This window comes from Podarcis bocagei, assembly GCF_964188305.1.
Source record: "Podarcis bocagei genome assembly, chromosome: 5".
NCBI classification, from domain to species: domain Eukaryota; kingdom Metazoa; phylum Chordata; class Lepidosauria; order Squamata; family Lacertidae; genus Podarcis; species Podarcis bocagei.
The window spans coordinates 48,473,338-48,495,575 of NC_138129.1; the positions used below are offsets into that span (position 1 = coordinate 48,473,338).

The following is a 22,238-nucleotide window of genomic DNA, read 5'->3' on the forward strand; positions in this document are numbered from 1 at the left end:
AGTGTGCATAGTTTTGCAGCCTTAGAACTGTATCAAGGAAGCTTTTATCATTTCTGATGCAGTTATTTTATTTAAACAGCCATTCAACCTCTCACGAAAGTGCCTACAGCAACGTTTTTCAAAAGCTGCACTACTTGTGCTGTCCACAAGGCAAGGTTGTCTTTTTAGAAATATTTAATTAGAAAAATATAGGGTGATTTATAGACAGGTGTCAACATTGAAAGAAGCTCCAGCATGAAAATTATTGGAGAATACTTCCAGTATTAAATTCAAAAAATTGGGTAAGCTAAGTTTGCCATTCTCACATCTGTGTAAGAGCTATTCCCATGAATGCACTGAATGTTGCTAGAAAATTGAACCACTTTAACAGCTGGTTTGATGTGCTTGTCCTTTGCAGAAACTACTTACCTGTGAGGGTGGTGAGAATTTTTGATAAAATCTCTAACCTAGGAATTTTCAGAGTAGCTGCTTGGAAGATTACAATTTCATACGGTAGCCATGCTTGCTGCAGCTACATTGGTGTTTCCAAAAGAAAGTGCTCAAAGTCAGATACACCTTTCTAGACATTCAGGGATGCATGCTGAGCCCACAATGGCTATAACAACATGATCATGTCTGCTGCATGTTCACGGAACATATAGCTGCCCTTCACATTTTACATTTGCTGCAGCAGACACACTAGTACTAGTATAGGCAAAAACAAAGACAACTGCCACAGAAAATGAGAGGTAACTCTTAGGATTCCAAAAACAAAGAAATTCAAAAGTGAGGCAACCCCAATGAACTTGAAGAATGCCCATTGCAAACAAAGTCAGACCCGACTTGAAAGATTACACTTACTCCAAATTATAACTAAACATTCATAGAGCCAATATAAGCCACTAAAAGCTTTTCACAAATAATAGGTTGCTTTCCCAAAGAAACAATGTATTTATATCTGATGCAAAATAAAAAAATAAGTATTATATAGCATTGTCCAACTAGGAATATTGGACTAATGGGATGTTTCTATTCTGGGGTGATTTACTTCCTCTTCCGTTATCTGTAAGTAAAAAGGCACAAAAACAAGTTTCTCCTTTTTTATTTTGTTCAATATTCAGTGTTTACATTATCATACCTTTAAATAAAAAACTTTTAAATACTTTTCTGGTAGTTGTTTACGTCCTGCGTCTTAGTTTTCAAAGATTTGCCTTTTATCTGCGGTGTTATGCTTCTAATCCTGTGTTGTCTCTTTGGTTGTCGTTTTTCTAGTCAACTTGAATATTGGTCTGGAAAATCATTTTCTTTGCATTACCTTGATGCTAAAGAACAGTGTGCCCCTACCTGTACTCTCCAGAGGGAGCCACACTGGCCCCAGCCCCCACCTGTGTGTACACATGGTATAAAGAATGTATATAGCCACATCCCGTGTAACAGGAAACACCTGGTGCCACCACTAACTCTTTAACACATGTGAAGCAACCCTGAAGACATTTCATGTTAGAACAAAAGTTTGCAAAACGCATGCCTGAGAAGGAGGGTGCTCATAAGTGCTCTCAAGCATAACGAAAAGGGTTTTTAAGACACTTTCTTTTTATGTACTTTTTCAACTTTCAATGAAGATGTCGGGGGGGGGGAGGAATTCAGCGACTGGAATAAGTGAACATATCTATTACTTATTATTCACTCTTATTGCACCTAATCAACACACTTAGCAAATACATCCAGGCACCCCCTTTGATTACCTCAGTGTCATCTGTTGCGAACAACAAGCTTTTCAATTCAAATAACTCACAAAACATTAGCAAAACTACATTTATTGAGGAAGTATTTTAAACAGCTCAGAATGCAAAGACACTTCCATAAAAATTGGTCTTCACACAAAACCCCAGAATCATGTACAAAGTATATGAAATTTTACACTGCAAGTAGTTACAGCTATATGCAGATACAAAATCAATTTTAATCGGCCATAAGGCGGAACCCAGGCACATTGGTTAAGCAGTACCTAAGTGCAATACTCTGCTAATAATCACACACAACTGGCAGCATTGCTCATCTTAAGTCTCAGCCAGGAATTTTCTCCTGTACCCAGACACGCCAAAAATGTAGTATTTTGCAGCTTTTTGTTGTGCCAGAGAGACATCAGCGCTACTAAATACCTCAGTAGAACAGGAAACAAAAAATGATACGAACTTGCATTATGAGTAAGCTGTGTAATTGTTTGGCTTCTAGATCTACAACTGCTTTCGAAGAAGAAATGTGCCACCCCGGAAAGGCAACAGTTTCTCTAGAATTTACTATGGGCTGCTGCAGGGTGACAAGAGCTAGGAAGATGAGATTGGCAGCCACCTGTGGATTCTGCACTCCCTGCCACATTAATTGTGGTTAAGCATTGGCATTAAGCATTGACACTTACAATGGTCATTAAGGCTTATTGGGATTCCTGTTTAACCAGGATTTAAATACAGGTTTCAGATCTTGGTTAAATGAGAACCTTAATTCTCTAAATTAGTGCCAACAGACTACTTAACTGATTAAAGAGGACATTGACTGCAGTGACAGAGTTCATGCGGAAGCTCTCTAAAAAATTTGTTAAAAGGAAGCCAGCATTATTTGCAACAGCCAATATATGATCTTTTCAGTTAATACTCCTGTTTTAGTGTTGTGTTTTTTTAAAAAAAAGCAATACCATAGGAATCCAAGTTATAATGTTGCTATGAGAGGGCAGCATTGATTTTAACCCCCCCCAAAAGAAAATGTTTCACAGACTGATGTTCTAAGTTCCCAAATGCTTAATTCTCATTTCCATCAGCTTGTTGATGCATAATGTCCTTATTTGTGGGGAGCCTTCATTCACTGCACTGGCAGTGTTAATTAAGCACACTGGGTGACCTCTGGCAACTCAACTATGCTCTTGGCTGCTGCAGAGACTACAGGAACAAGGATTCGACCTCAGTTACAACAATATGCTATATTCATTCTCACTACAATACACAAAGTAAATCTTTCAAAAATTCCCAACAGTAGAAGACAGAAAATTACACCTTGTACTGCAATTCAATTTACTCACGTACACACAATGCTTGCACTCATCTGTCACACTGTGGCACAGAGATGCTTTGCTAAATGGTCATAATGCAAAAGGAAACATCAAAGAGGCATGCAAGAATCTTGTTTTCTTCCCTTTTGTGCAAGTTATTGGCTGGGCAGCTCTCTAGGCAATCAGGTTATCCTGAGACCTTCTACAGCTTTTTTTTAAAAAAAGGCTTTTAAAGCACCAGTTATGTATGCTACATATTTTCAACATTCAGCAAGCACCAGAAATTTAACTTTAAACCCATCATTATCTAACCAGTAAGCAAAACTCTAGCCCCACCATGTGTAGGACACGTCATTGGAGCACAGTAATAATTACAAACTAGGCACAGAGGATATATTAAAGCAGGAATAAGAGTTACCTCCCTATAGCCTCTTCTCTAGATACATTTTGTGGACAAAGCCTAAATGCAAAATATTTCATTAGTGACCTTCTTACTGAAGCGTCTGTGCATTGCCACATCTAGAAAACTAATTAAGGACCAGGATCTATCTGGATTTATAGGAGTACTAAGAAAGATAGGAAACACTCATGGTATAATGATTTTTTTTTGGGGGGGGGGTTTTCCAAACCAGTACATAAGACTGCCTACCAGTGAGGGGTATGTGTAACAGTGCAGATTGGAGAACAACCACTATTAAAACAGTTTTTAATGTTTTAGCACATTAATCCCTCCAATTAATTTGCTAAAACTCCGATCTGATAAGACAGATGAACCATCAGAGGACAAGTGAACTACTGCATAATTATGCACATTCAGTGAAAATGACTAAGACATCTGTTATTGAAATATTGCAGGCTTCATCAGATCTCCTAAAGGCAGAGACAACAATAATATTTGACGACTATCTCCTAAATTACAACTGAATCCTGACCTTTGTACAAGAACAAAGGACTTCAACTTCTTTCAGCCTATTTGGGCATCAGAGCACCTTACTAAAGGAAAGCTTAATGTTTTTACTAAATCGCCCGGTAACATAGCCTGATGTACAAGGACCATCCCAAGCTATCATGTTTAGGTCTCCTCCTCTGGCTTTCCTGTCTTCATTTTGACTCCAGATGCACTAGGGCTCCTCCTGTACTGTTACCTGCCCCCATCCTCAGTCTGGAGCTTAACATTGTCTTGAACAAATGATTTCAAAGATAGTTATCTGAACAATATAGTGAACTACATGAGATACACCAAATGATGGCAGTCTCATGTATCATGCAGAGCCTGAGAGGGCAGGGGTCCACCTTAAGAATCTGAAGAACACTCAGAGGGTCAGTGCCACCTAATGGCAACAGCCCAAGAAGTAGAACTGCACCATGTAGATCCTTTGAACAACCAGTCACTATGATCCCATTACTTCCTGTAGAGCACTTCTAGGTTATCCCAAAAGCCACTTCAGGGCTCTCTGCGTCCAAGCTTCAGAAAGATAAAGCTCCAAAGTATATTATGCCACTAGCTAAACACTTATTTTACAATTCTCTGCTTGCAGCAACTTCCTAAGCTTTCATTAATCAAAGTCTTGAGGGTGAGAAGTAGGGAAAGAATCTGAAAAAGCAGGGCTCCTTTCACAGTATTAACTATGGTATCCTAATAATGCTATTAACAGTGATTTCTCTCTTACTACCAAGTAGAATGCAGTTACATAAATCTCACAAGGAATCATCTTTAGCTCTCTTGACAATGCTTGTAAAAAAGCGTAACGTTCCCCAAATCTGAAGTTAAGAAGGGGGGAAAGCTCAATACTTTAGGATTACTATTTTAGTACCAACAGTAAAGTGCAGCAGCTTTTGAGGCCATTGTTGGGTTGAAAAAATTGCTATCCAAAAGGCTTTTGAACTAAGTATACAACACACTAGTGACAATTAAGGCAATACAGGTTTTGCCCTCCTATAGGATAAGCTTCTGAGAATTTGGTCTACCTTATACTAGTTATTGCTCTGTTTCCTGTACAATACCTTAGCCCTTAGAATTGTGCTGTACCTTTGCACAGCACTTGTAAAACAGAAGATACAAAAAAACCAAACCACAATTATGTTATACTCTACAATGTAAATAAAAGCTTGCACTCTCCTTCTTGAAGTAACAGTCTTAGGAATTTTAACTAAAGCCAGAATAACCTATTTCTGCAATAAAATCTGCAAAGGCAGGCTCATAAGTGCCATTTGTGGAAGTTTTCAATGCATAAATCCATTTAAATGTAAACACTGTGCATAATGATGTTATTTTGCACTCTTCTCAAGATTTCACAGGCCTCAGATAAAGTTTATGAAGCATAGGAGAAAAAACTTGTGCTGACAGGAAAGAATGAAGGTTCAGGAATAGTTTTGTTGTGAGTCACTACTTTCCTGCTTTCATGTATGAAGGTATTGCTCCTCGAGCTGTCAGGCCTTCAAATCGCTTGTAGGTATAATTTATAAAGACCCAGTCTTTGTTCTTGTAGTCTGTCTCTGGATGGTTGCTTGTGGTCACTGATTTTAAAAAAGAATATAGAGGTACTAGGTTATTAATAATAACTAAGGAGTTTAACAGAACACAACTTTGCATTAAGAACATGTTAGGAAAACCCTGGACTCCTTCAGTTTATTTCAAAAGTGCGAATGTTTCCGTTAGAATTACAGACAGCCAAATGTAAAGACACCTCAGAGTAGCCTCTACAAATCTGTTCTGCCAAGCCATCATTCTCCATGCTACTGAAAGCCCTGAACATCATGTCTAGCATATGCTAAAGTGGCTGAGAAAGTTAGGGAAAGAACCTACTTTGAGAAGCTTCCTCTCAAAATTTTATTAAAATATTTTGCTCTGGGTTAAACCAAACCTGTGACACTTTCATGTCACTTTTGTAAGCTTTTCCAGATTTGTATTACTAGAGAATGCTCCAAAAGTATCAATAAAGAGGGGGGAAATGATTTAATAATACCAGAAGCAGAAAAAAACCCAAAATTGGGTCACTAGACATTTTTGGCCACAATGTAACACAGAGTTAACCATGAGTACATGTAGTTAACTGTGATGTCTTACCTGGCTATATTGGATTTTGGACTGTGCTTCTTACATTAGACAAAACCCTTTCAGCAGGTCAAGCTCAAACATAATGGAAGTGAGAGCATGAGGATTTGCAAAACTGAGCCTGTAGTAGACTATGAACTATTTTATATGAAATACCTACTTCTGGGAGAGAGATTAAAGCTAAAACTCTACATAAAAAAGAAATAAAATCCAAAGTGGAAATATCTACCTGCTGGTTTAAGGATATCAGATTCCGGAAATTCATCGAAGTTTGAAGTATCGTCAATACTTTTGATTTCTATGGATATTGCCGCTGGTCTCTCCCTATTAAGAATTGTTCTCAATTAGAGTTTATAATGCAAGTAAGTACCAAAAATCAAAATCTATGTCAGAGGTGCTTCTAAAGTTCAAACTTTGCCTTGCTCATAGGGAATTACTGCACACCAAGCAACTGAATTAGAAAAACTTAAAGAACAGTGTCCTAGAAGAAATAAAACATTGTACCTGATATGCTCCCAGTCAACGGCTTCAAAAAAGGGGTTTGTTTTGATTTCTTCAACACCTGGGGCACCAATTCGGTGCTCCCATTCACAGCAAAATCTGCACAGACAAAAAAGGCAGCATAGAATATTCAAAAAGTGGGGAAATGAACTACTAAGTGGGAAAGGGAACAACTGAAAGTAAAACAAATACAATTCAAAGTAAATGCAATTTTTTTTCAATGGAAGCCTCTAGAACAGGTCTCTATATGCTGGAAGAAAAAAACCTTAGTATCTGTGGGGGGTTAATGAGCGTTGTTTTTAAAGCCATTTCACATTATTTCCCCATCCTCCAAAACACTGGGAGCAGTGCAATAGCTGCATTACTCTGATTTTCCTCCAGGCATCTGATCATAAGGCATCATGTTCCCCTTCCTAAGCCCTCTGTGCATTACTGAGAAGTTGTGAGGGTCCAGAACATTTTTATGCCATATTAATCAAACCACTACAATTCTGTGTCTCTTCCAGTGAGATATGGACTGCTTAATACCACTTGTTATGATATATGTTTCCCCAATGTTTCATTATCTGGCAATGTAATAAATTGCAAGAATTTCAATGCTTTGTTCTGTTTAACGTGCTACTGCTTCCAGGCATATCAAGCAGAATACTCTTTTGAATTTCTGTGCAACACAAGAGTTCAGACACTCACTGAATATTTTCCAGTGCACAGAACATTAGGAGCTAGGGGAAAGTTGCCTCTAAAACTGGGATTCAAGGAAGTTTAGAAGCCGCACAAGTCTCTCTCGCTCTATCCTGACTTTTGCTGGAGGTTCAACATAAGGGAGAATGCAACATACACAATACATAAGGGAATAAATTTATTGCTTTATGCAGCTGGCCAAGGAAGCTGGAGGCAGCACAGGAGAGGTTCCCACATTCCTGAAAACCCACCATGAAGTAGCAATGGTGCTGTGGATGATGAGGGGTTTGACTCTGCGATATTGTGGGGAAGGTACAGGGGAGTACCATACGCCCAGAGAACCTGTCATTGTGCCATGGGTGTGGTTGAGTCCACCGAACACATCCTTTTGACTTGCCCTTCTTATGCAGAGCTTAGACAAAATTTTATAGACCCACTTCTACGTCAATTTAGCCCCCTACCTGGAGAAAACCAGGTTTTACACTTGCTGAATAACATCACTAGAGCTATACCCTCCTCGGTGGCCAAATTTCTTTTTTTAGCTTTTAAGCGTCGCAAGACTTTAATTGATTGTATTGATATGGGGCTATCTGTTTAGCCCATTTTAGTGTTGGCTAAGCTCTAAAATCTTCTTGGATGTTTTAACTGTGTATTGACAATTGTACTTTTTTCTGACTGACGGTCGAATAAAAGGTTGAAAGAAAGAAAACCCACCATGAAGTAGCAATGGTGCTGTGGATGATGAGGGGTTCCTTGTGGGTACCTAGGCTAAAGCATTTGCCCAAGTTATGTGCTCTCTGGGGCAGACAACTGTTGCAAGTGCTTACAAAAAGGAATAAAGTAAGAAGCAATATGAAATAAGGAGAGAACAGGGATGCTTTGCCTAAGCAACTTTTAAAACTACCTACACAATTTTTAAAATATGGAAGCCTAACTCTTATTTTTGTAAGATCACAAAGGGGTAGCCCAAAGTTGCAGACTGAATGTTGAGAAATCTTGTATCTGATGACAGCAGATAATGATCTAGTACCTTAGAATAAGATCCTTGGCTCTCTCTGAGATTGGAACTTCTGGAGGGAATATTAGGGTCTCTTTCCAATTCATCACCTTTTTGTAAGTTTCTTGAGGAGTCTCTGAACAGAAAGGAGGGTAACCTAAGATAGTTATGAAAGTTCTGATTAGTGATTAATGAAGTCCAAGTGCAGCTATCATCTTCCACCTTCTTAGTTTTACCGTATTTTTCGCCCCATAGGACGCACCGGCCCATAGGACGCACCAATTTATTTCCCCCCCCCAGGTGCGGGGCTGGGGCGGGGGAAGCCCAAGCTTCCCCCGACCCCAGCCCCCAGAACAGGCTGCTATCCACAAGCCGTGGGAGAGCTGTGCGAAGTCGCGCAGCTCTCCCATGGCTAGCGGAGCGTTGTGCGAAGCCCGAAGCTTGGGGCGTGCTGAGCTCAGCGCGCCCCAAGCTTCTGGGTGCCGGCAAGCTCTCCGCTAGCCGTGGGAGAGCTGCGTCTCCCATGGCTAGTGGATAGCTTCCTGAAGCCTGGAGAGCGAGAGGGGTCGGTGCACACCGACCCACCTCGCTCTCCAGGCTTCAGCGACAGCCTGCATTCGCCCCATAGGACGCACACACATTTCCCCTTCATTTTTGGAGGGGAAAAAGTGCGTCCTATAGGGCGAAAAATATGGTATTTTAAGGTCAAGAACCACAATTGCATATAAAAATCCAGCTAAAAGTAGCCAAGCAGAAGAAAAGCAGTATTATGTATAACATACTATTTAGAAGCTAGGTGAGGGGCAATGATCCACAATATCAGATTTTTTATTATTAGATACATGAATGGTTGTTTCTTACCAATTAGCATCTCATACATGATGACCCCAAGTGACCACCAGTCACAAAGCTTATTGTAGCCTGTCTGCATAAAGACCTCTGGAGCAATATAATCTGGAGTTCCCACTGTAGAGAAGGCCTGTAATCAAACATCATCTGTTACACATTTTCTGTTGTATCTTATCAATGAGCATAGGGAATATCCAGAAAAAATATGTGGAACAATGACTTCTGCAGTCAATGAACAAGTCTACGAACAAATTTGTTTGTGTCTCAACTTCAGGATGCTGGAGGGCAATGCGATACTCTGGCCATAAACAAAGTCCTACTATGCCTCTTTTGCTGACATGAAATTATTATTTGAGCAATCTAAAGCAAGAATGGGGAACCTCTAGCCCATAGCTGTCAATGTTTCCCTTTTTTTAAGGGAAAGTCCCTTATTCCGAATAGGATTCCTCGCAAGAAAAGGGAAAAGTTGACAGCTATGCTCTAGCCTGCAGGTCAAACGTGTCCCTCCCCCCACCCAGGTCTCCCCATTTGGTCTGCCAGGCTGTTTTGGGAAAGTCAAAATTATATAAAATGTCAGCTGTAAGGCGAGTAAGGGTGGGCCTTCAAAGGAGCTTAAAGTGAGCTCTCAATTGTTCTTTTTATGATGCAAGAAGTGCTCCCAACCAAGTGCACCTTGCTCCTTGCTCAGGTTGGAGGAAGCAGTGCTACTCTTTGCAAGCCTCCCCATACTCCCCCTTTTAACCCGACACCTGGAGTATAAAACAGTCGTGTGGCTTTTAAGCCTCCCGTAAAAAACCATCCAACATCACTTGGGAACCCTGCACAAGTAATTTTACAGGAGGGAGACACAACTTGCCTATCAATCGTGTGCCATAGTGACGACATGTGACTGACAGTTGGGCGATCCCACCTGCTAAATTTGGCCTGCAAAATAAATCCTGATAAAGATCAGGCTTGTGGAGCCAAAAAGTTTCCCTACCCCTGATCTAAGCCTTCAATTACATTTGAGATCCCTTCCAACTCTATGGTTCTATTTCCCTAGATGAGAACAAGTGGCAGAGACAAAACAAGTATGCATTACATACTGATTTCTCAGCTGGATCTTCAAGGTCTTAAACACAAATATGACATGATCTCTACACAGAGGGAAGAATCTCTAGACAGAGCAATACCTACCAGCTGCCGCCTGTTTCTTTTCCAAGTTTCTGCTTTCCTTTTGGAGTTCATATTTTGAAAAGCTAAAGATAGAAGACAGGTAGTATATTATTACCTTGCGTTTAATGGCTCTTGTTTCAATGAAGTGTTGATGATGTTTACATTTTTGTACAATAGTTCCCTACTTTTAACATATTCCCCTGAATCCCAGTATGCTCCCTCTCCCCACCCCATACAACCCAGAAATGTGCATGTGTACATGAGAGGGTGAGTATGTGAAAGAGAGCTAGAATTCCTTCTAGTTACAATTTATTCTTTGGTGGCTACACTTAAAATCTTCAGTAGGTATCTATCTTGCTTTGCATTTTTGCAAAAGCAGTATTTTGAGGCCTCCCTCAGATATCATTTAGCAGCAGTCATTCCATCAAGCTGCAGCAGAGGGAGAGATGAGCCTACAGAGTCACTTCATCAAGTCCGTTGAGATTGCCAGTGCCATTTGGCTCCCCCTCAACTGTTTAGATTCAAGCTGGTCATTATAAGAACTCTGTGTAATTTTAAGAACTGATTATCAAGGTTGCTTGTTTTCTTCTCCCCTCCCTCCTCGTCCCATTTATCATTTTGATTCCTGTCTTTAAGACTGCAAGCCTATCAATATTTCTGCCAAGCAACAAGCTCAAAAGAAGTTTTAGATACAACACAACTTACTGAAGTCACTAGGAAGATTGTGGCTCAAATTTCTATAGAACTCTGTTCTGTGTGCTTTCTTAAGTCCAGTGCAGAGACCAAAGTCGGATAGTTTCACATGGCCCTACATGTCAAGAAACAAGCACAAAATAAAGAGATACAAGGCAACCTCATTTTAAAATTTTCTTTATTTAACAAATTTTATATAACATTCGATGGTATCAAAACCTCTAAGGAGTTCAGGTACTGAATGTTTGACCATGGTCTTAAAAGCCTGAACTGGCCTTGATCTTAGGTTTCTAGCAAGATAAAATGACTCTATCTGACCAACTCATTCGGAACCTTTGGTAACTGTGGCTGAGAGAGCTTGGTGATCCATACTGTGCATGAATGGAACGATTCACTTAAGAAATTTTGAGAACATGTACAGGAAGCAGGAGAACAACAACAAAAACTCACAACCAAAATAAAATGTCATGACCCTTCTTCAGCACCCAAAGCATGAATGCCAGGAATCCTAACTAGAACTCCATAATTTCTCTCCCTAGTCTGGGTGGTGGTATGGGAAACACATGCTATTGAGGCCTCCTGGGTTTTGGATTAGATGGAGGTACCTTCTTCTGGCTCATGCATGACATACCACACATTACTGTGGCAACAAGGTCTCTGAGCAGGTCATTTTTATGCATCTAAGCTATTTAGCACTAGTCTCCCATTTCCATCCCTGGGGTTTCCAAAGTAAATTAACACAGTAGTAATAAAATAATATTAGATCTGTGCCTTGTGTGTTTATATTGTTTTCAAACCTATCTTTATTACAGAATCATAAAACTGCAGAGTTGGAAGAGAACCAAAGGATCATCTAGTTCAACCCCATTTTTAATTGTATGATTGGAAATCGCCTTGTGATGTCTGAAAAAGAGGATTCATAAATTAATAATAAATATTTTTAACAGTCCCTGAAACAGCTTACAGTAAATAATACTCGTACCTTACTGTCTAACAGGAGATTATCTGGCTTGATATCACGATGAATAAAACCCAGCTGATGAATTGAATCTATAGCCAGCACAGTCTCTGCTATATAAAACTGAGTTTCTTCTTCTGTTAGGGTATCTTTTTTCATCAATAATGTCATCATATCACCTGTATGTACAGAGAACAGGAAGTGAAGATAAGTTGTATTCAGTTTCTTTGTAATGCCATATCTGGTTGTTCTTTTAGCTTGGCCTAAATTCCAAGATACATCATCTTCTGTTCCAAGTCTCTTTTTCCTCAGAGCTATTTCATTTACTTCTTAAATAGCTACTTAGTCTATTTTCTTTCCTACACAGGCAAGAAAATAGCATCATAGACAGAATTACATTATGTCCCGGAAAATCTGCATGCGTTACTCCTTGCAACTGCTGGTAAAGGATTCTGAAATGGCCAAAAGTAGATGCCCATTCCATCATAAATATAGCAGCCTAAAACAGCAGAATGGCCTTTTGAATATGCCCTCATTTTCACCAAGTTTCCTTCTAACAAGTTCATGTTTCTAATTTCAGCATAAATAAATACAATTTTATCAAATTCCTACATGAGCCAACCTCAACTTATTTCTGTCAATAACAAGTAAAAATGAAAGTCTGGATATAGCTCTGAAAAGTTATTGAGCAGTAAAGTGGATAGGTCATTTGGTCAAAACAGTAATATTCTCCCTCAAAAACTCACATGAACACCCTGACCAATAAACAATAAAGAGCAAAAGTCAACCTGGAGTAGGACTCCTTCACTATCAGTGGATTTCATATGCTCAAAACTGCCTTTCCTATAGTTTGACTATAGTCTATGGGTACATCACTTTAGATTGTGACTTGTTCAATACATGCTAATCAGTGACTAGTGCATTTCAAAATGGGGCATATAACTTGCCATGTAGTCAGCATTCACAATAATATCAAGCAATATTAGATGACACAGAAGTTCAAAATAATTACCTCCAGGCAGAAACTCCATAATTAAGTAGAGGTTCAGCTTATCCTGGAAACTATAGAACATTTTTACAACCCACAAACTGTCTGCCTCCACTAGAATGTCACGTTCTGCTCGAATGTGGCCAACCTGGAGATGAATACATTAAAAAAAAAGTTGTAATTAAAGAAATATTTACACAATATTTGCAAATGTTGTTCATAACCCAATAGGTCCCCAAACGGCAACTTATTTTTAATATTAGTTACATTTCAAATTGCAGAATGGTGCATGCCAGAAGCACAGGTGCTGCCCAGTCAAGTGAGTCAAGGTACAGGCAATGGGCTGTAACCCCCCCCCCCAACTGTGAACAGGAAATAAAATTTTAAAATGAGCAAATCTCTCCCCTTACCAGCAGCAGCCACTTAGTTAAGAGGGCTCAGTTGGGGCTGCCCTTGAAAAATGTTCAGAACTTTCAGTTAATGCAGGATGCTGCTGCTAAAGATTTGACCATCACTACATTTAAGAAGCATGTTACCCCTTTGCTATTGTCAGCTGCACTGGTGGTTGGTCTGTTTCTGAGTGTAATTCTAGGTTAAAGCCCACAATAGCTTTGGACAAGTTGTCTAAAAGCACTTTTTCTTCCCATTGAGTCTCTCTGCCCTCCGATATCTAGCAAAGCCCTTTTATGCATTCTGTTGCCTTAAGAAGTGTGTTACCACCCACTATACAAGACTGCTTTTTGTGTCACAGCACCCGGTATATTACCGTATTTTTTGCTCTATAACACGCACCCGACCATAATACGCACATAGTTTTTAGAGGAGGAAAACAAGGAAAAAAATATTCTAAACGAAACAGTGGATGTATGTTTTTTTGTGGTTCATGCTGTGGCCACAGACATGTGATCTGACGGTGAGTTTGAGGTAGCCCAATGCAAAAATCCTGAGGATCCATGTGGATCCATGCTTTGTAACCACGTTTTTGCACCACTGCAGCCCCAGGCAACAGTGGGTGCGTGATTTTTTTGGTGCAAGCTGTAGCCATGGACATGCTATGTGATCTGATGGTGAATTTGGGGTGACCCAGTGCAAAAACCTTGAGGATCCATGTGGATCCGTGCTTTGTAGCCACGTTTTAAGTGGGGAGGGAAGGAAAAGCACTCAAGGGACAAGGAACACGCGTGGGGTGTGTGGAGAAGGATGCTGCTAATAATGCAGAAGAGGGTATAAGAGGAGAAGGAGCACGCTTTGGGTGTGTGGAGAGGGATGCTGCTAATAATGCAGAAGAGGGGTTTAAGGGGAGAAGGAACATGTGTGGGGTGGGTGGAGAAGGATTCTGTTAATAATGCAGAAGAGGGGTATAAGAGGAGAAGCAAGCAGGCTCTCCTTCTCTCCCTCCTCCCCGGCTCGCTGAAAAACTTTGCTGCTATTTAGCCAGCTGAGTGGGGAGGAGAGAGGGACAGAGAGCCTGCTTGCTTTAAAGGAGCCAACCGGATAGGAGCCGCTTACACTCGTGTAAGCGGCTCCTCTCCTCTCCCTCTTTGCTCCTTTAAAGCAAGCAGGCTCCCTGTCCCTCTCTCCTCCCCACTCAGCGGCTCTTCTCCCACTTTGCTGTTTCAAAACGAGCCACGGAGGAGGGAAGGAAGGGGAACCATGGATCCTCTGCTCATGACTGCAGCAGATACCCCCGCCACCCGTAGGCATTCGCTCCATAACACGCACAGACATTTCCCCTTACTTTCTAGGAGGAAAAAAGTGAGTGTTATGGTGCAAAAAATACGGTAACTCCCTGCCCAGAAAGATTAGGTTTATATCCTGTTCTGCTGGTTTCCTGTTGTTTGAAAACCTTTCTAGCAAGCCCTTGTTTTTAAAGCTTATGTGTTTTTTGGCGTTTGTTGCTGCTATTTTACTGATACTGGCATTGGCCTGGTTTGTAAGTTACAGTATGTAAAATTATGGCTAAGTGTGAATGAGGGAGTGTGTGAGTATTTAGAGGAAAGATCATGACCCCTTTGCTCCTCTCCTGGTCCTGCTGCTGTGCTATTCAGAGCTAAGCCATAGTTTGGCTTAGGGCTATGTCCAAACCCAGGCCCACAGTTTCCAGACAAATGAGCTGCAGCCCATGTTTGTTCTTGGCTTACCACTCGTGGTTTGTGTAGAGAGACAAACCCTGAGCAATGCTAATTCAAATTATGTGGCAGCAGCAGGACAAGGGAAGAGCAGAGCGGCTACGATTTTTCATCCAAGTTCCCACCTACTTTCTTGTTCATGCTTAGCCATGGATTGACTTAGCAATGCCTTTTGAAATGAGTCATTGGTTTTTATATTTTATAAATTGTCCTCATATCTCCATTTTAGGAGAAAATGATTATAAATCCTAAAATAATTAAATATTGCTAGTGTGAAAACACTGTATCCACCAGCGCGAGCAAAGGGTTTCTTAATTTGCAGCTGAAGCCTCTAAATAGGTAAGTGCCTTCTGACAAGCTCCATGTTGCCTGCATCAAAATTAAATCAGGCATGGAATACAGACAAAAGTGCACTTAGTCACCGAGACACATGCAAGTGGAATTTAAGTCAAAGGCTTAAACGGTTAAGGGAAGAATTCTGAATTTCATTTTTTCTTCTATAGCATCATATTCATACCTGTAGACGCATGAAAATTGATCAGCACACATGTATTCAACTTTTGATGCTCAAAACTCTTAAGACAAGACTTACAGCATGATCCCATGAAGGCTTTCTATGAACAAGTCCCATTAAGACTTACTCTTTAATAACTATGCATACAACTGCAGTTTTTGCATAATAAATACTAAGTGTTCAATTAAATTTAGATAAAGATGGTGAGTTGGAGATGCAGGTTCAAAAACATCTCATCAAGCTGGAAAAACTTAAAATGAAAGTTACCACATTCCATTTGGTGATTACAGAGTTTCTTTTTCCTAGAAGGTTCTCTTCTGCCTTCCATGCATTCCAAAGTTCCCCACAAAATGATAATTTAAGATATCTCATCATGAGTGTAATGATTCTAGCAGAAAAGAAGAACTCCACATTGCTTGCACATTCTTACTTTTGACATCTGCATACTCTCATTAGGAATCAGTATTTACCTGCTCTTTTTCAAGCATATCTGCTTTCCGTAGTATTTTCATTGCATACACATGCCCTGTATCTTTCTTCTGAACAAGCCGCACCTAGAAGTTGTGCAAAAACAATGCACATATTAAAACCCCTTTAGCCATTTTGTTTAAGACAAACAGTTACAGAAAGGAGAATTAGGGGAGGAAAGTGATCTGTTTTGGAGATGATTGAACAATATAGAGAGCCTGCTGTACCTACTAGTGTAGTATATCTAGTTTTCAGCTGCTATGGAGCATAACACTATCTGGCATTGAGTCAATTATTATTTTTCCTTCCTGGCTAACATTCATGACAATGCTACCCTTCATAATAAATTACAATAAGAGATATGGTGAACACATATAACTGAGACAGGCCTAGGGTACACCCAAAATATTTGGATAATGGGTATAAATAAAGCAGAATATTATTACTATAGCACTACAATGGAACAGAGCAACTTAGAAAAGGTGTAGACACAGTATATTAAGATAGTTAAGTTTGGAAAACAACATTATACCGTTAGCCATTAGACAATTTTCAGAAAAGCCAGTAAGATACTGCTGCTGCTTAGAGCATTACCTGAATTCTGTAAATAACTACATGTAGGAAACAGGTGTTACCAGATAACTGTTAGGGAGCTCAGCATAAAACTACATTTGGCCAACTGTGTTAACAAATCAACCAATTGTCCATTACTTTAAGAGGGTTTTCAAATTACTAATATATTTTTCAGAAGTGTAGAAACTACCTTTATTGATGGGATACTTGCCCTGAAAGCAAACTCTATGTATTTGCATTTAATAACAAGGTGATAAGAGGCTTTTGATGGTGTTGGAGGGTCAGAAGTTGGCTGTCTATACTTTTTAGAAGTCTTTTTCATTTTGAACTCTTACCTCTCCAAATGCTCCTCGGCCTATTACTTTTAAAGATTCAAAGTCTTCCAACCCAAGCCTTGTTCTTTTTAGGCGCAGAAACTCTGTTTCCTTTCGGGCATGTGCTGATCTCCTCATTCTTTTCTAGTTGTTGTTCAAAAAAAGGGGGGGAAAGGTTAATGTCATTTTCTATTTTTTTTTTAAAAAATCAACAGCTAGGCCAGAATCATTCACAGCAGAAGCTTGTTATCTTTACTCTGGTCTTTGACACCTCAGGTGTATTCTTAGGACCCTCCCTTCTTTTTGTGGCTGCATTCCATAATTGTATGTTTTAAAACTATTTTTAATGTTGTATTTTAAATTGTTGTAATCCATCCTGTGACCTTAGGGTGAAGGGCAGATAATAACTTTAAATTATTGATGATGATGGCTCCCAACATAATAATAATAATAATAATAATAATAATAATAATAATAATAATACAGGGGTGATGAGAAACAAGACCAAGAAAGCATGTTTCAGCATATGCAATAATAATAAATAATAATAATAATAATAATAATAATAATAATACAGGGGTGATGAGAAACAAGACCAAGAAAGCATGTTTCAGCATATGCAATACCTCTTCATCTTTTAAGCCTTCTTCTTCCATAACTTTTTCTAGCTTCTTCTGTCTGGGGAAAAAAAGAATAAAGTTTTTGAACAAGGTCTCCACAAGTTCATGCATACAACTTCAGGACAGAATAGAGCTGCCAGGAATTGGAACACTGAATTCCAAGGCTTCATTTCTCAATGCACACAGCAATCAAGATAAACACCCTGCTTCTGCTTGAACTTCTGCAAAATGAACAGGAAATTTGCTCTTATCATGCATTTGCATCATACAAATTAAGTCTTTTGTAAAGAAAAGGGGCACGAAACAAGAGCAGAGTTTAATCATTTATAATAAAAAGGACGTACAAACAAACTGATTGCAGAATGAGTGACTTCTGGAAGGTATCAAGACCTGATTTAGATCAACCATCAAATATCTTACTGCCAGGTCAAGGTGTGTCTGTGGTGGGAAAGGGCTCACAGGAGATAGCTGGCAAAAACAGAGGCCACATCATCGCAGCCAATCTAACACCCAATCCATAATGCACAACACAACTGCATTTGTCACTGGGTGGAACAGTAGAATGTAAAAAGTGGAAAGGACTTCATTTCAAAATGACCTTTGAAACACTATAGAGAGCTTCTTAGACTATAAACTACTTCCATTTCTATGAAAATGATCAGTCTCTTCAATTCTAACCAATCTGTCAGCTTAATAAACCTTTAGTTATTTTGTATATGCAAACAAAAAGCTGGATAAATTTAAGGAGAATATAGAAGGGAGTAGATCTGATGGATTTTAGCAAGGCCTTTCAAGAAAATTGCTCAAAGGCAATGTATTTCAAAAGAACTGAAACTCCTTACGATAGAATTCTGAGGCAAGGGTTCCTGTGAGCTTCATTCAGGTGGTCTACAGAATGTGCACATTAAATTATTATGTTGATTTTAAACTGTATTGTATTGCTGCTTCTTTTATTATATTTTACTGTATTATAATTTGAATTCCATAAAATGCAAATTGTAATACAAAAAAATATAAGAAATAAAAAACAAAAAAATACAGCATCTAGCACAGTACATTACAAATTATACAACACACAGGGGGGAAATATGAAGCGCCCCCCCCTCAAGATCATCAGCTAACCTGAAGTGGCCCCCCAACAGTGGGGGAAAGCAACCACTGTTCTAGGGTACCAGTCAAGCACACACAATCAAATGTACCTCACGGTTTGAACCATAGAATTGTAGAGTTGGAAGGGACCCCAAGGGTCATCTAGTACAACCCACTGCAATGCAGGAATGTTATTCCATGTGAACTGACAGCATGTCCTAACAAAGATTTCACAAGGCTGGATGTAATAGTAAAAGCCTGGCAGCAGTGACAAGCTATTTCTATAACTGATCTTCTCATTGATAAGCCTAATAAGCTTTCAACTACAACATCTATAGAGACGTTGGTGGAGTTTCCCCACCAAGGGAAGGGAAATGTGTAACTACCAGAGATGTGTTTTTCAGCAGTGGCTTCACCTTCAAGGACCTATGTTCCAATTGGCATTCAACAGAATGAAGAGAGGGGTGTTTGTTAAATATTTCAAATAAGGGAAAGCTAAACTGGAACAACGGTTTTATGCATTAATATTTTTTTAATGGAGCACATTTGACCACTACTTGTAGCAGGAAATAGTTAATATATTTTACAGATAAATATAAAATACAATACTTAGAAGGGAATGAAATCCAGGAAGGAGTAAAATGTGTTTAGAGAGGCTGCTTTTGATTATAGTACACAGTAGAGCCAAGTGCATTTCGCAATAAAAACTGTTTATACTGGACACACTGAAATAAAAATAAAACATAACACTAGAGAGAGAAAAACAACTTTCATTCCAGGAAAATGCTGCTACTAGTTTTCATCAAGCATCTGCAACATATGCCTTTCTTGAAATGCACAACAAGAGGATAGCATGGGCACTGAAAAAATCATCATACTAAAATATTTAAAGGCTTTTTGAGGACTTAAAAGTGCTATAAAAACTTTTAGCAGGATAAGATGATCAGCGTATTTGTGGCATCCATTGTTTCTTAAATCTTGATATAAGGAAAATAACATTACTTCCATTTTCATGAAGCTGGGATATTTACCTCATTTCTCGTTCCTCATGCTGCGCAATCAGATTACTGTAGAAGTTTTCTAATGTCACCTTTGTCATTGTAACTCGCTCCTTGGTGTGGTTGCTCATAGATGAACAAGGTGCTGGGCCAGTCATCGCCATGGTTCCTGGAAGAGAGAAATTAGAAAATATCTGTGATCCTAAACCTTGCAATGGGAGATTGCAGAATGCACAAAAAAGTATACATTTCCTACAAAAGAGACACAAAACTTTTGATTCCTGAGTATGCTAAAGCTATCCAATATTAGAAGCGCTGGGGAAGGCAGCTGTCTTTTTTTATAATAAAAAAACCAGGGTTTTATGGACATTTTCTTTCTACACATTGCTTCCCCCCTACACTACATGATGGCTTAAATTTAAATAAAGCAGCCAGTTTAAAAATAAACAAAAGCTTTGCAAAACGCAATATGCCCAAACTGGAAGCTACAAGTGTAAAAGGCCACAATGTTGCAAAACTTCCTGTTTTTCTACATAAGTTATGAACAAGGAGGAAAGAAATGTGATAACTATTAAGTCTCTGAATGACATTTTCAGCTTACATTACAAATGATAAGTCTCTTATTACTTTCATCTCCAGTCAATTAAAATTCTACCAACATGTTTTAAACCAATCATAGTACGTATTTCCATGTAAAAGTATTTACAAACACAGCACAAGCCACATTTATTTCCTTGAAACTTGCTTCTATTGAGTAACAGACAATTTCTGCAGGGCTGTCAACAAAGACTGAGCAAATTTGTTTCTGTTGCTCTAGAGCCTAGGGAAAGGGAATATTGATTACACTTTGGAAAGAAAGAATGTCCTGACCATATGAACTGCTAGACAGTGGAACAGGCTACCACACAAGGTAAAGAACTGTTGGAGGTTTCTAAGCACAAGATGGATGGCCAAGTTATCGCAGATAACTAGAGTAGCAGATAATATACCTAAGTAGAAGTGGACTAGATGGTTTTTAATCCTTCCAACTAAGATTCTAATCAGTAATTTTCTGTTCAAATTTACTTGGAGATAAGTCCCAGTGACTACAGTGGAGCTTACCTCCAAGCAAGTGTTCATAGACTACAGCCCAAGCAGTATTTTTCCTTTGTGTGACAGCAGAAACAAAAGTTTCTGTTCCTATTTTCTTCACAGTGTAACTAGCCGACCTAGAACCAATTAGCTCTTACACGTTTGCTTTAGTTAACAATTGTAACTGCATTTAAAATCTTCCCAATTTCATCAGAACTTCTAACCAAACAAAGGTTATATAAAATAATTCTTTGAACTAATTAAAGTATTTTGCTCGCATGGCTCTTTGAATGCAATCGTTTTATGGTGCACTCCCTTCCAAGAAAAGCTGTACAAAATATAAATTATCTCTTTGTGATACTAGGCAACTGCAGCTCCTTTTTGCCAGTTGAAATTTCCCATTAAAAAAATTATCATCATCCCCAAGGACCAGAGTGTCACTATGGCTCATCTGCAGTGTACCTAGCCTATCATGCCAGTTACAGGATCATGCCGCATGATACAGCCATGGCGTCCCACAAAGTTTGTTATAGGTATTAAGGGTTGTTAGGAAGACCCCTGCTTCTCTCAAGGAGCTACAGTTCTCAGGATCTCTGGGAATTGTAGCTCTGTGCAGGGAATAGGGGTATCCTAACAACTCTGACCATGCTTAACAAACCACAATTGCCAGGATGCTTTTGGGGGGAAACCACAGATGTTTTAAAGTGGCATGGTACATCTTTAAATGTACAGTACAGGTGGGGCCTACTAGAATTCAAAGCAAAGCCTTCCCCTATGCATTCAAAGCACATTTCCCCCCAAAGAATCCTGGCAACTGCAACTTACCCCTCCCAAAGCTGCAAATTCCCAGCACCTTAACAAAATACAGTTCCCAGAGCTTTGGGGGCAGGAAGGGGCAAGAATTGTGCTTTTTACATGTAGGGCTTATACAATGTCTTAGAATCCCAGGAGACAACTATAAAGGAGCTGCTCCACTCCTAGGCACATTTACTCGGGAGCAATTCCCTCTCCTCAAGTCAGCCTCACTCGCCAGCAGAAACGACAAGGAGAAGATGAAGAAGGGAAAATGAGCACGAGGTCCATTTTCCACAGAAGAAGTTTGCGAGGGGGGAGAGGCCAGCAGGTGTAAACAGAGGAAGGAAAGGCAGAGCCAGGCGTCACGCTAAAAACCTAGCAGGAATCTATGTGGTCAAGAAGAAGAAAATGGGGTTGTTTTTTTAAGAGGGGGGAGGCAGGAGACTCAAGAGGAGGAAGAAGAGGACGGGGCAACTTGAGGCGTCTCCCCTCCCCTCTGTGGATGCTACAAAAGTACCTACCTGGCAAGAGGGGACGGGGCAGGATGGCGCCCCGGGAGGCAGCTCAGCCTGAGGGGGGAGGAGTAACTTTTTTGGGGGGGTTAAGAGCAAACACCGGAGGAAAAGACGCTTACCAGACCCCCTTCTGGGAGCAGCGCCGAGGAGCCCCCGCCGTCCAATGCCTTCCCAGCCGACCAACACGGGAGAGAGACGGGGAGCAGCAGTTCCCAGAGGCCGAGCCCCGCCCCTTGCTCCCCGCTCAGCCGCC

The 22,238-nt window shown here is 39.8% G+C and overlaps 1 protein-coding gene across 1 annotated transcript; it reads right to left on the reverse strand.

The window, feature by feature from the left end:
- Positions 1 to 1,780: 1,780 nt before the first annotated feature.
- On the reverse strand, positions 1,781 to 22,238 carry STK38 (serine/threonine kinase 38). The gene is made up of 14 exons (XM_081195218.1): positions 22,105 to 22,238; positions 19,638 to 19,773; positions 17,524 to 17,575; positions 16,919 to 17,041; positions 16,013 to 16,096; positions 12,924 to 13,047; positions 11,936 to 12,090; positions 10,966 to 11,068; positions 10,282 to 10,343; positions 9,118 to 9,235; positions 8,290 to 8,413; positions 6,582 to 6,677; positions 6,307 to 6,401; positions 1,781 to 5,539 (listed from the first exon to the last, which is right to left on the reverse strand). The coding sequence occupies exons 2-14, from the start codon at positions 19,766 to 19,768 to the stop codon at positions 5,409 to 5,411; spliced, it is 1,398 nt and encodes a 465-aa protein (XP_081051344.1). The 5' UTR covers positions 19,769 to 19,773; positions 22,105 to 22,238; the 3' UTR covers positions 1,781 to 5,408.